The 13299-nt window shown below is 36.1% G+C and overlaps 1 protein-coding gene across 3 annotated transcripts in view; it reads left to right on the forward strand.

Annotated features, from left to right (window-relative positions):
- BCKDHB (branched chain keto acid dehydrogenase E1 subunit beta) overlaps positions 1 to 13299 on the forward strand; it is a 267754-nt gene that overhangs the window by 193780 nt on the left and 60675 nt on the right. For all 3 annotated transcript variants that reach the window (XM_055534876.1, XM_055534873.1, XM_055534874.1), the window contains one exon: positions 2758 to 2844. In XM_055534876.1, the coding sequence (XP_055390851.1) occupies positions 2758 to 2844 (87 nt within the window). The remainder of the gene's footprint in view (positions 1 to 2757; positions 2845 to 13299) is intronic.

The raw sequence follows: 13299 nt of genomic DNA on the forward strand, positions 1-13299 counted from the left end.
CTCCTGATTCAAGAACTTGCATTTTTACCTAACATACTTGCAGAGGTGTTGAAGAACTTCACCTTCTCTGATGCTAATAGTTGATTTCCCGTTTTGTCTCGGATCCAGCTTGAAGGTCAAGAGATGGGCTGGTTATGATCTTGACATTCAACTAGTCATACAGAGCCTGGCACAGGGCTGGCTGACTCCCTGTGTTTTCACTGTGCCTCCTTGCTGGTGGAGTTTGGGATCTCAGGGTTCGCTTGTATCTGAAGCTACTCCTAAGATAACATAAAAATATTATTTTTTTGAGATTATGGCTGTAACGTCACGTGTATTTGTTACCTTCAGCATCAATTCGAAAGATCTTTCCTTTTGTTTTTATTTATTTTAGACTTATTGAGAATATTTTCAATAACATAAATATACTTTTCACAGAAAGTAAAAAAGAAAAGCAAAAGTTTTTTTCCCTACAATCCCTTCACTGTCAGTTTGCAGAATAAACAAGTTTTGATAGTTCGGAATAAATTCTTCTAGACTATTTATACATGTTGGCTCAATGTATATGGCTATGTTTACTGGTGTCCCCACCATTGAGGTGGTGGTTTTTCAGAAAAATGAGATGATGTTCTTCTGCAATTTGCTTATTTTATCAACTAGCTTATCACAGGCACTGTGGCATGCCCTCAGTCTTTTTCATGAGTGTATAATACTCTGCTGTGTTGATGTATCTCGGTTTATTTAGCTTTCCTCCTGTTGACAGAGTTTCTCTGCCTACACATCATGTTGCACGAACACCACAGGTTGGAAACTTCTATCTTGAGTACATGTGTGTGTGTTTAGTGTCCCCACTACCTTCTGCAGGCTAGAGGAAGGGTAAGCCACTGGCCTTGGCTGCTTACTAGCCTTTTGAGACCATCCTCAAGTTTGTCATTTGATCTTGGATAAGACTCAGTTCACATAAAAAATACCAGCTCTGTTGTATGAGGTTTGAACATAATTACTGCATTTTTATAGATGTTTCTCACTTCTACCCACTAGCTAGGTTGCACCGTCTAGCTGAGATGGATTTTGACTGTATCATTCTTAGACGCTCTTATGTCGGCAGAGTTCTGGGTTTCAGAGCTTTAAGAAAGGTTTGATTGTCAAATCTGTTTATGGAATAGGCAATCTCTAAAGTCAGGACACCTTTTTAGGAAATGCTTTGAGAATGCATTTATTTTTTTCCTGATTGTGGAAAATTTTGGCTTTATATTTCTAACCAGGTGCTTTAAAATTTAATTTGTGCCTTTCACACTGACATAATTAATCATAGTCATAAAATTCAAAAACCAACATGTTCCAAGGCTAATATTTCATTAGTAGGCGATGGTGTTCTTTAAAGTGTTCATAAAATTTTACATTCTTCAGTCACTATTTACATAGTAGATATAGTAACTTATTTTTGTCGTGGCTACTGGCCATATCTTGGAGTTTTACATCTTCAGGCTGAAACTGCTGCATGCTCTTGAAATTCTAAACTTTAATTGCCTAGAATGAAGGAAATATTTTTAATTTATACACAGGCATACCTTGGAGATATTGGGGATTCGGTTCCAGACAGCCGAAATAAAGCAAATATTGCAATAAAGCGAGTGACATGAATGTTTTGGCTTCCTAATGCATATAAAAATTATGCTTACACTACACTGTGGTCTATAAAGTGTATAATAGCATTATGTCTAAAAAATGTATGTTATCTTAATTAAAAAAATATTGCTAAAAAAATAATGCTAACCATCATCTGACAATGTCAACTTCAGTTTGTAAAAACTGCAATTATGTGCAAAGCGCAGTAAAGTGAAGGGCACTCAAATGACCTCTGCCTGTAAGCTTTTTTGTTTGGAAGATTTTTATTTCATGTTCCTAAAATAGTAATATAGAATTTAAAGAAGGTGATATCAACTGATTGGAAATGTAGAGGAGAAATTACAACTTCTCTTTTGTAATATGGTAATTGTGTAATGTATTTTAAGCAGTAACTTGCTGTTGATTTTAGTATTTTTTAACCTTCCGCCACCCTAGCATCCTGCTATGATATCATAGCTCTACTTTTTGATTTATTATTGTACAGAGTATGCCGTGCACAGTGGGAGCAACCACACCAAGCCGGTGTTGAGAATATGTCCTTATTGTCTGTGATATTTTCTACTTTAAAATGGACTTGTGGTCATTAACCAAATTTCAGTGCTCTTGAATGAAGAGAGTTGTAATTGCCTTTTACTTTCCTGGTGATTTCTGCTTGCTTGGTTTTCTTTAATGTCTAGTGGCTTGAGCTTTTCCTTTGTTACAGTTTTTACATGCTATTTTTATGTTTTCCTTCTCAGCACCCACACAAAACTGTCCTAAGACTACTTATATATGTGCACATATATTCCCAAATGGACAAAAAGACACTTTCATTCTTAAAGTCACATGATGAAAAGAAATGATACTCAGGAAAATGTGAAATACAATAATTCCATTTATAGCACAAAAGTACATTTTTAATGACATACATAGAATTACAAATCTCATTTTTCTTTTACCATAGGATTTTAAACTACTGAAAACTTTTTTAGCAGTGCAAAAATCAAACTGTCTGGTTGAAAGGGAGTTACAACTTATTTGGCATAAAATTGAAATGCTAATTTTAAATTGTTTATGGGATATAAATAATTTATTTTTATTACTTAAAACTACCATTGTATACTTGAAATATGTGTTCTTTTCAGTCTCAGACTTCCTTTTCTCTTTCAGTCTGTGATCAAAACAGGGCGACTGCTAGTAAGTCACGAGGCTCCTTTGACGGGCGGCTTTGCCTCTGAGATCAGCTCAACGGTTCAGGTAGAGTAACTTTTTGGCACTGATGTAAGCATTTGTGCAATTGCATATGTCTATTCCAAGAACAAAATTACTTATCACAATATGTAAAAGTATGCACTGTTTAGAAATGTACATTTTTGCATTTGACTCGAGTTCACTGTCCTTCAGATAATGGTCTGATTACATCTTCTTAAAAAGAAATCTTAAAAGCTGAAAAATTCCTTAATAGGAAGAAGGAAATTTGAAATAATCTTAAGAAACTCATGTGGGTTATGTTTGCTAGGATAACTGGAAAAGCAAACTCTTAAATTTGAATGTGATGTTTCTGTTTTGATAGAACTTTTCATGATAAAGCTTATCAGGAAATGGTTTATAAGACTGATTTTAATTACCTTACAAAAAAAATGAATCTGTCAAAAGTCAGTAATTTAAATTCAGTAAATAATTTTACATTCAATGATTAATTTATTAATTTTGATTAACTGAATTACAATATGCTATTGAACACTTTTGAAATGGTTTAAAAGCCTCTTTTTAAAAAGTATTCAGTTAAGATGCTGATTATCAGGAAAAAATTCTACAGACCTCTTTAGAGGATTTTTACTTGAAACTTTCATCACATTTATATTTAGATTTGAATAAGATTATTTAAACATTTCATCTTTTACAATTTTTTAAAATAAAAAATTAAATAACTATATTTTAAGTGGAAATTTGCATGAATTTTAAATTTAGAGTATCTTTGTAGCTGGCAAACATTTTACTTTACTGGTGGTAAGATGATTCTATTGTTGAGATACATATACATTAAAAATTCCTTTAAGAGTATAAGTTTTAAAACCTTGATATGAAATTATGAGATATGAACCTTGATCATTTCTACTAATAAAATATCTAAGTATGAAATGACAATGTTATAAATATTTTAAAATTAGATCAAACTTAAGCATTGAAACTAGATAAAAAGAATTCATAATTATGTTAAAAATTATGCTGTTATTTTTACATATTGTATATATTATCATTAACAAAATTAAGAAAATATTTGAGTTTTGTAGATTTGTTTTCTTTATTATAGAGACTACAATTTGAAGCATATTGCTTATCATTATGTAATATGAATACCTGGTTTTTACTGTGAATTTTATTCATGAGTAATGTAATGTACTATCTTTGGAAAGAAAAAAAAAAATGGGGCTTGCAAGAATGAATCGCTAACACCAAGATTCCATTTCAAGTCAAAGGCAAACAGGAAAAAGAAACTAGTATTTTCTGATTCCTGCTTAATATGTGGTCCACTAAACCCATTTGAATGAGAGGAACTGGCTGTTGCTAATGGAACCTCTGTTTGACAGCCTTGTTTCATTTTGCCCACTGAATACCATCTCAAAAATTTCACTACCATTTAAAGGTAGAAGGAAAATAAGTAGAACATAGAATTTAGAAATTATAACTAAAATCTGATTTAAGTATGCTTTTGAAATTTGAATTCCATTAATTGTTATAAGCTGAAATAGATTGTAACATATGTTTCAGTGTGGAAAAGAATTAGAAAGATTATCTAGCCTAGTGTCTACTGGTCTTGAAAAATATGTGGACTTGTGTTGAAAGAAAATTGTCTCTCGGGCTCCAAGAGTAAACCAGTGAATTCTAGTTTGAGGAGTATCATATTATGAGCTAAATACAGTCAGTGTAAAAAGTTAACACCAAGGTCATAAACACTGTATCAAAATCAGATCCTGAAGTTATATGATAATAATCAGTGATCAAGTTTGTGAAAGAGATCATCCAGAATATGGTCATATTTTTTATCATAATATGAAGACACCAAAACAAAGACCATACCTTGTAATACTCAGACTCCCAAAATGCCCACTGATCCTGAGTGTCTGAGGTCTGAGAAATTTTGAAGCCAAACCAACTGTATTCCTTTAACAGATGAGTGTTTGTCATTCATAGCGCTCGTGATTGAACCAATGTTAGAATTAAGTGCAAGATTTGGGTCTAGGATGGGAGTCTTGAGTAAATGTTGAGTGCACATTCTTTATTCAGAGTACCCCCCGCCCACAGGAGGAAGGTAGAAGTTCTGGATTCATTATAAAATGTTCTCTGTTTCCATGGGAGAACTTTTCCACCAACAAATCACAAAATGATTTAAGGCAACAATGTAAAAATCTGTAGAGGGATCTTCGTTTGATGTTTTGGGGAATTAAAGTTGGGATTTATTAATACGAAAAAGATTTAGAAAATGTTCCCAGTTGTTTTTGCCAAATTCAGATATTACTTGTACAAATGGAAAGGATAGAAAGTGAATTTTAGCAAAATATAATGAGCATAGTATCTCTGAATAGTCTGCCTGTTGTGGCTTTTGTGTGTTGACTAGAAAGAAAAGAAAACACTTTGAGAGGGTTTAAAAAAAATTTGGTGGTAATGTCTGCATAAAATGTAGAGTAATCTGAATAATATAATCTACTTTTCAGTAATTGTTTCATGCACATATTCAAATAAATGCAGCATATCGTATTGAGCATCTTCTTCACAGAAGATCGGTCACATTCCCTATTGTAAGTGAAGCCTGTGTCAAATTACCCAGTGCCTGGGTTTGTTTAAACTGAAATCACTTAAGTGTGAGGTGCAGCGGCTTTCACCACTTGGAACAGTTCATGCTTCTCTATTTCTTTTTGTTGTGTATACTTTGTAAGGTTAAAAAAGATAAAGCAGGGTTAAGATTTTGAAAGCAATTTTCTGGGACTCAGGGAAAAGGTACATAGAGAACTTTTCATTGTTGTCCTAGAAAAGAAGTTTGAAATTAGGGATGAGAGTGATCTGTACACATGAGCACAAGGGATTAAAATGCTGAGTTATTCTCGTTGCATCAACAAATTTAAATTTTATGTGAAAGTGAACAAACACAAACAAAATGTACTCCCCAAGCATCATTTTGTGGAAGAAATTTGGTAGTTCTTTAAGAGCTCATGCTTAATCTTACGAAATTGCTCTTAAAAATATAATATTTTGGGAGAACGACTATTAACAACAGAACTATTGTTTTAAATTCAAAACTGAGAGCACCATTTTCTATTTTCTTCAAATTTTAAATTATTTCCCATATTAAAAGTTAAAAATCTTGAAGAGAATACAGCATTTTAGACAATATTTCTTTAAGTTTATAATTGATATTTTTTGATGGAAAAATTATATCCCGTTGTATAATATTGAATGTCAAGTAAAGGAAGTTTTTTTGCAAGTATGGGAAGTATTGCTGGCTTTCCTACTGATGAGTTTTAGCTAGATAAAATATGAAAAGAATGAACATAAAATATGTCCATATTTTATTTATATAACTTTTCAATTTATAGCAGATGGTTCTTCTATCGTACAAGGAGTTCAGTGTACACAAATTTTCTCATGCCCGGTGCGTCTTTTTCCTAAAGCCATTTATTTTATTATTTCAATAAATATTCATTGTTACCAGTCTCGGTTGGGAGTAATGTTAAAGTCACAAAAGTGTTTAGGAGACTACTTTGTATTAATTAAACCTAACATTTGAAACATATCTCTCAGTAGTTTCTTCATAAAATTTATGTAAATGCTTAGAAAAATCAAAACCAATCCATCAAAGCTGAGCACTCCTTTGCATTCCTACTGGATTAATTTGGAAGTTAACCGAAGGGCAGAACAAGCTGAGTGAGGTCTGGTGTATCTGGCTCCCTCAGGGGACGATTTCTGGGTCGGTCATCCAAGGCTTCACTGTCTCTTCCCATCTAACTTTACATTCCCATCTGTTCTCACTTTGGGGTGAGGGAACTTTCCCCTTCTTTCCTTTGACACATACCGAAACTTGGAGGAGAGCTTCTTTTAGGGAGTTACACATTCCATTCTGTACCCAGATTTGTGGAAAAGTGCAGAGACAACAGAGTTTAGCTAATTCATTGACCTCATTGTGGAGTTTGACTGAAGATTGTGTTGTTTTGGAAAATTATGATTTAATTTGATGTGATGTTTGTATTCCTCAGCTTTATGTAATCACAGCTTAAAAAATTTTTTTTACTGTGTAGAAAAATATATTTCCCCCAATTTATATGTATCATATATCCTAGAATACAGTATTCAGAATAGGCATTATTTATCAATATTAAGACTAAATAGTTTCTGGTATTTTAATAGTTTTAAATAGTATACTTTCTTTAAGCCTTGTAGAAACCAACTTTATTATTAATTTCTAATACATTCCCATAATGATCAACTAAATCTTGACTCAGATAAGCTTGGGATAATAATATAATTTTTTTTTTCATCTCTGGATTTAGTGCTTAATAAGAGTGCCAAAATTTTAGGGATTGGGGCTGCTTAAAGATTTGAATTTTTTTTTTTTTAACACATGGAAGCAATAAGTCTGCAATAAAGGGTCCAATTGGAGAGGATGGTGAATTTCCATACCATTGTTCCATCCTTTCTGTACAGTCTCTATTTCTAGGATGAGAACCCAGAAATTGTGCATTACAGACATATATTTTTAAGATAATCATATTATAAAAGTTTGAGAGGGCTTTTATAGGGTTTACATTAGTCCATGTAAAAGGAAGCTTTCATAATTTTCAAGTTAAGAATTTTGTCTTTCTCACTGTTTCATGTTAGAAAGGATTATGCAGAAGGATATTTTTTCTTATAAACTTATTATTACCACCAAATTTACCAACCCTCTGGTTCAAAAACATCAATCTGAAGAAGAGGGAAAACATCCTAAGTGGTCTTGAGTTTTTTTTACCATTGTGAAAAATATGTTGAAATAAAATTACTGTGTTGATAAAGAGTCATCAGAGAAAACTGTCAAGGCAGTAATCGGATGAACAGTTAACTACAATTTCATAATCTTATTACTCTCCTTTTTCTATGAGTGATTCGAAGCATTTGCCAACAACAAAAATAGCAATCAGGAAAAGTGTACTTATGTCCTAATGTCTATCTAGATGGAGCCAAAGCATCAGAATAGAGTAGTCAGATATGCAATGACCTTCTTAAAATGGAACTTTGCCCTGAAGCTTGTTGAATGTTCAGTAAACAGCTTCTGTGGTCATAAATATAAACCAAAGACAGCCTTTCTGGGGATGCATCATGGGCGGAGCTGCTGTGTCACCGTTAGAGGTTAAGCACGTGTTTTGCTCTGTTGGTCTTCCCCCTTGCTCTGCCCACTCCTTGTCTCCTCCGGTGTCTCTTTGGCCTTTGCTCCTTAGTGTACACATGGCCAAGCTTCTCCCATCAGCCCTCTTTCTCCTCTCCCCATTCTTCCCCGGGCGATCTCAACCATTTGCGAGGCTAGTCTTAAAACCTTCAAATCTGAAACCTTCATGATTGACTCTGCCTGTGTGGCCTTAGACTGAAAATTCCAACTTCATGCTGATTTTGGTAGGGATAAGAAATTTTTATGATAAAATGGTTTATGTGGAAAGATTTTTAACATGAGACAAGGAGAAAAGGTAGACATCAGCATATGGATATCTGCCAGTTTCTGGAAATCAGCTCATCTCAAAATGAATTCTGTTTCTCTCAACTCTTTCTGGGCCTATTAAATTGTCTTCTTATCACTGTCCCTAAGCTTCTCACATTGTATCACTTTACTATGCATTATTTTCTTAACACACACATCAAAGGTTGTCCCTCATCTGTTTGAAAACCTCCAGTAGAAGTTCGCTGGCTGTAGGAATAGATCTTTAGGTCATGATCCTTATCTGCCCCAACCAACGTTTGAGGTGTTATTTCTCACATCCTTTTATGATTCTGATACCACAGGGATCATGTTGCTGGTGAATTTGAAGTTCGTCATGTCTCATCACAGAAAGAATTTAGTGAGAGACAAAGTCCTAGGTAAGAAGTGGATTTATTTAGAGAGAACAGAATGTGGGCCATCTAGAAGGTGAAACAGCTTGGGAGAAACACACACCACAGGAAGAATGTGGGCCTTCTCAGAAGGAGAGAGAGCCTGAAATATGATGGGGTTAGTCTTTATGGGCGGGGTAATTTCATAGGCTAATGAGTGGGAGGATTATTCCAATTATTTTGGGGATGAGGGTTGGGATTTCCAGGAATTGGGCCACTGCCCAATTTTTGGCCTTCTATGGTTCGTCTCAGAATTGGCATGGTGCTGGGTGAGTATGTCACTTAGCTTATGCAATTGTATTACAATGAGCATACACTGAGGCTTAAGGTTTACTAGAAGTCGAATCTTCCACCATCTTGAACCTAGTTGATTCTAACCAGCTAGGTCTTTGTCATATCCTATAGCTATATTATTATTTTAAAGGTTGTACCCTATCCCCCTCCCTCCTATTTCAATCACAGTGGCCTGCTAGACATTTCCTGAATGATAATTTTTGCAACCAGCCTTTACTGAATCTTCTGAGCATATCCTTAATTTGGACCTTTCATTCAAGAAATAGAGTCCTTATTTTGTAGACACTTAACATTCAGTTGAAGAAATAGACACTAAACAGATAATTATACTGTGGTACTTATTAGGATAGAGAAATATTCAGAAGACTATGCAGGGATTATAAAATACTTGATCACCCAATTTGTATGTGATGGCTAAGTTAACTTGGAGAAGTGAACATGGGTGAGGATTCAGGCAGAAGGAACAATATAAATAAGGAGGCAGGAAAAATATTTGATATTCTAGAGCTTAAAATGGTTTTGATTTGACTGAAATGTAGTATGTGATGTTTGTAGCATGAGGTAAGGATCAATAGGTAAGTGGGAAAATCTTACATGCAATACTAAGCAGCTTATTTTTGTTGTGAGGAAATAGACATGACAGAGTAGAACCAGCCACATAGATACAAATTCCCAGTTTAAATACATCAATATATGTATGTAAAATACACCTTATAAACTTTCTGGCAAAAAGAAAGTTATACAAATTCAAAGAACAATGGTCACAATTATCATTGGTTAAGGCAAAGCGGTGTAACTGAAGGATTTTAAGCGGGAGGTTACAATTTAGAAAAACCTCTGGCATTTTATGTTGAGGATGGATTGGGAGGGGTGAGACGAGAAGTCACAGAGATTGATTAGGAACCTATTTGGGTAATTTAGATGAGAGATTTAAGGGTCTTCTAAACCAAGGACACAGAAGTGAGGCTGGAGAGAAAGGTGAATTTTAGAGAGAGGAGGAGAGTATGAAAGAAAGTCTTGCTGACTGATTAAGGAGGAGTTGGGCAGGGAAGGCTTAGCTTGATTTCTAGTTTGGGTAAATTTTGAATGGAGGTGCCCTTTTACTGAGTCAGGGAATATCACTGGAAAACAGGTTTAAGCATATCACCTGTGGAAGATGATGAATTCATTTTAGACTCGTATGCTTTGGGATGAGGAAGGGAAGTGTGTCTTGGAAGCTCCAAAGGGATTCTAACATATAGGATAGGACTAAGTAACCATCTTCTTATGTTGATGGCTGAGGTCGTATAGATATGGTATGATCACACAGGAAAAGGACAGTCTTAAGAAGGGGAGTTACTGAAGCAGTCCTTGCCAACATTTCTGAGCAGGGAGCGAGAGCTGTAGAGGAGGGTAAGATGGAGTGACTAGAGAGAAGGAAGGGAAGGGGAGCGAGCCACTGCAGAAGACCAGTAGGGAGACTTTTATCATGGAACATGTGGCCAACAATATTAACTGCTTCCAAGTTTGTCAGCTAGACCGATGGTTGTACCTTGATTATGGCAACCAGAAGACCCTGGTGACTTTGAAAAAAGTACATGTAGCTCCCATTGTATTTGGTCTGGTGATTAAATGGTGAAAATTAAATAGAGACAACTATTTCAAGAAAGATGACTTATAGTGAAAGAGGAGGAATAAAGTTGTTAGAAATGGGCTCAGTCTCGCAATGTTATTTGCTGAGCATGGGATGCCATTTTGTCAATTCGAATCCTTTCTTGGTGTTCTCCTTAACCTCCCTTCTCCTCATCCACATCCTCTCCCTCCACCTCTGTCCAGCTAGCAATTGAGTTTTCAGTCTCTCAAACCTGCCCTTTGTTTTCTATTCCCCTGATAAACTATAAATGAATCAACAAATATCCTATATTAATGCATATATGTGGGATCTAGGAGAATGGTATGCATGCTAAGTTGTTTCAGTCATGTTTTACTCTTTGTGACCACATGGGCTGTAGTCCACAGGTTCCTCTGTCCATGAGATTCTCCAGGCAAGAATACTGAGTGCATTGCTATGGTATAGATGATCTTATTTGCAAAACAGAATAGAGACACAGACATAGAGAACAAACGTATGGATACCAGGTAGGGATGGTGGGATGAATTGGGAGATTGGGATTGACATGTATATGCTATTGTTCAGTTCAGTTCAGTCGCTCAGTCATGTCCGACTCTTTGCGACCCCATGAATCATAGCACGCCAGGCCTCCCTGTCCATCACCAACTCTTGGAGTTCACTCAAACTCATGTCCATCGAGTTGGTGATGCCATCTAGCCATCTCATCCTCTGTTGTCCCCTTCTCCTCCTGCCCCCAATCCCTCCCAGCATCAGGGTCTTTTCCAATGAGTCAACTCTTTGCATGAGGTGGCCAAAGTACTGGAGTTTCAGCTTTAGCATCAGTCCTTCCAATGAACACCCAGGACTGATCTCCTTTAGAATGGACTGCTTGGATCTCCTTGCAGTCCAAAGGACTTTCAAGAGTTTTCTCCAACACCACAGTTCAAAAGCATCAATTCTTTGGTGCTCAACTTTCTTCACAGTCCAACTCTCACATCCATACATGACCACTGGAAAAACCATAGCCTTGACTAGACGGACCTTTGTTGGCAAAGTAATAGCACTGCTTTTCAATATACTATCTAGGTTGGTCATAACTTTCCTTCCAAGGAGTAAGCGTCTTTTAATTTCATGCCTGCAGTAGCCATCTGCAGTGATTTTGGAGCCCAAAAAATAAAGTCTGACACTGTTTCCACTGTTTCCCCACATGCCATGATCTTCGTTTTCTGAATTTTGAGCTTTAAGCCAACTTTTTCACTCTCCACTTTCACTTTCATCAAGAGGCTTTTGAGTTCCTCTTCACTTTCTGCCATAAGGGTGGTGTCATCTGCATAACTGAGGTTATTGATATTTCTCCCGGCAATCTTGATTCCAGCCTGTGCTTCTTCCAGCTCAGCGTTTTTCATGATGTTTTCTGCATATAAGTTAAATAAGCAGGGTAACAATATACAGCCTTGACGTACTCCTTTTCCTATTTGGAACCAGTTTGTTGTTCCATGTCCAGTTCTAACTGTTGCTTCCTGACCTGCATATAGGTTTCTCAAGAGGCAGGTCAGGTGGTCTGGTATTCCATCTCTTTCAGAATTTTCCACAGTTTATTGTGATCCACACAGTCAAAGGCTTTGGCATAGTCAATAAAGCAGAAATAGATGTTTTTCTGGAACTCTCTTGCTTTTTCCATGATCCAGTGGATGTTGGCAATTTGATCTCTGGTTCCTCTGCCTTTTCTAAAAACCAGCTTGAACATCTGGACGTTCATGGTTCATGTACTGCTGAAACCTGGCTTGGAGAATTTTGAGCATTACTTTACTAGTGTGTGAGATGAGTGCAATTGTGCAGTAGTTTGAGCATTCTTTGCCATTGCCTTTCTTTGGGATTGGAGTGAAAACTGACCTTTTCCAGTCCTGTGGCCACTGCTGAGTTTTCCAAATTTGCTGGCATATTGAGTGCAGCACTTTCACAGCATCATCTTTCATGATTTGAAATAGCTCAACTGGAATTCCATCATCTCCAAAGCTTCATAGTGATGCTTTCTAAGGCCCACTTGACTTCACATTCCAGGATGTCTGGCTCTATGTGAGTGATCACACCATCGTGATTATCTGGGTCGTGAAGCTTTTTTTTGTACAGTTCTTCTGTGTATTCTTGCCACCTCTTCTTAATATCTTCTGCTTCTGTTAGGTCCATACCATTTCTGTCCTTTATCAAGCCCATCTTTGCATGAAATGTTCCCTGGGTATCTTTGATTTTCTTGAAGTGATTTCTAGTCTTTCCCATTCTGTTGTTTTTCTCTATTTCTTTGCATTGATTGCTGAGGAAGGCTTTCTTATCTCTCCTTGCTATTCTTTGGAACTGCATTCAGATGCTTATATCTTTCCTTTTCTCCTTTGCTTTTCGCTTCTCTTCTTTTCACAGCTATTTGTAAGGCCTCCTCAGACAGCCATTTTGCTTTTTTGCATTTCTTTTCCATGGGGATGGTCTTGATCTCTGTCTCCTGTACAATGTCACGAACCTCTGTCCATAGTTCACAGGCACTCTGTCTCTCAGATCTAGTCCCTTAAATCTATTTCTCACTTCCACTGTAAAATCATAAGAGGTTTGATTCAGGTCATACCTGAATGGTCTAGTGGTTTTCCCCACTTTCTTCAATTTAAGTCTGAATTTTGCAATAAGGAATTCATGATGTGAGCCACAGTAAGCTCCCGGTCTTGTTT

This window comes from Bubalus kerabau, chromosome 9 (assembly GCF_029407905.1).
Source record: "Bubalus kerabau isolate K-KA32 ecotype Philippines breed swamp buffalo chromosome 9, PCC_UOA_SB_1v2, whole genome shotgun sequence".
Taxonomy (NCBI): Eukaryota; Metazoa; Chordata; class Mammalia; order Artiodactyla; family Bovidae; genus Bubalus; species Bubalus kerabau.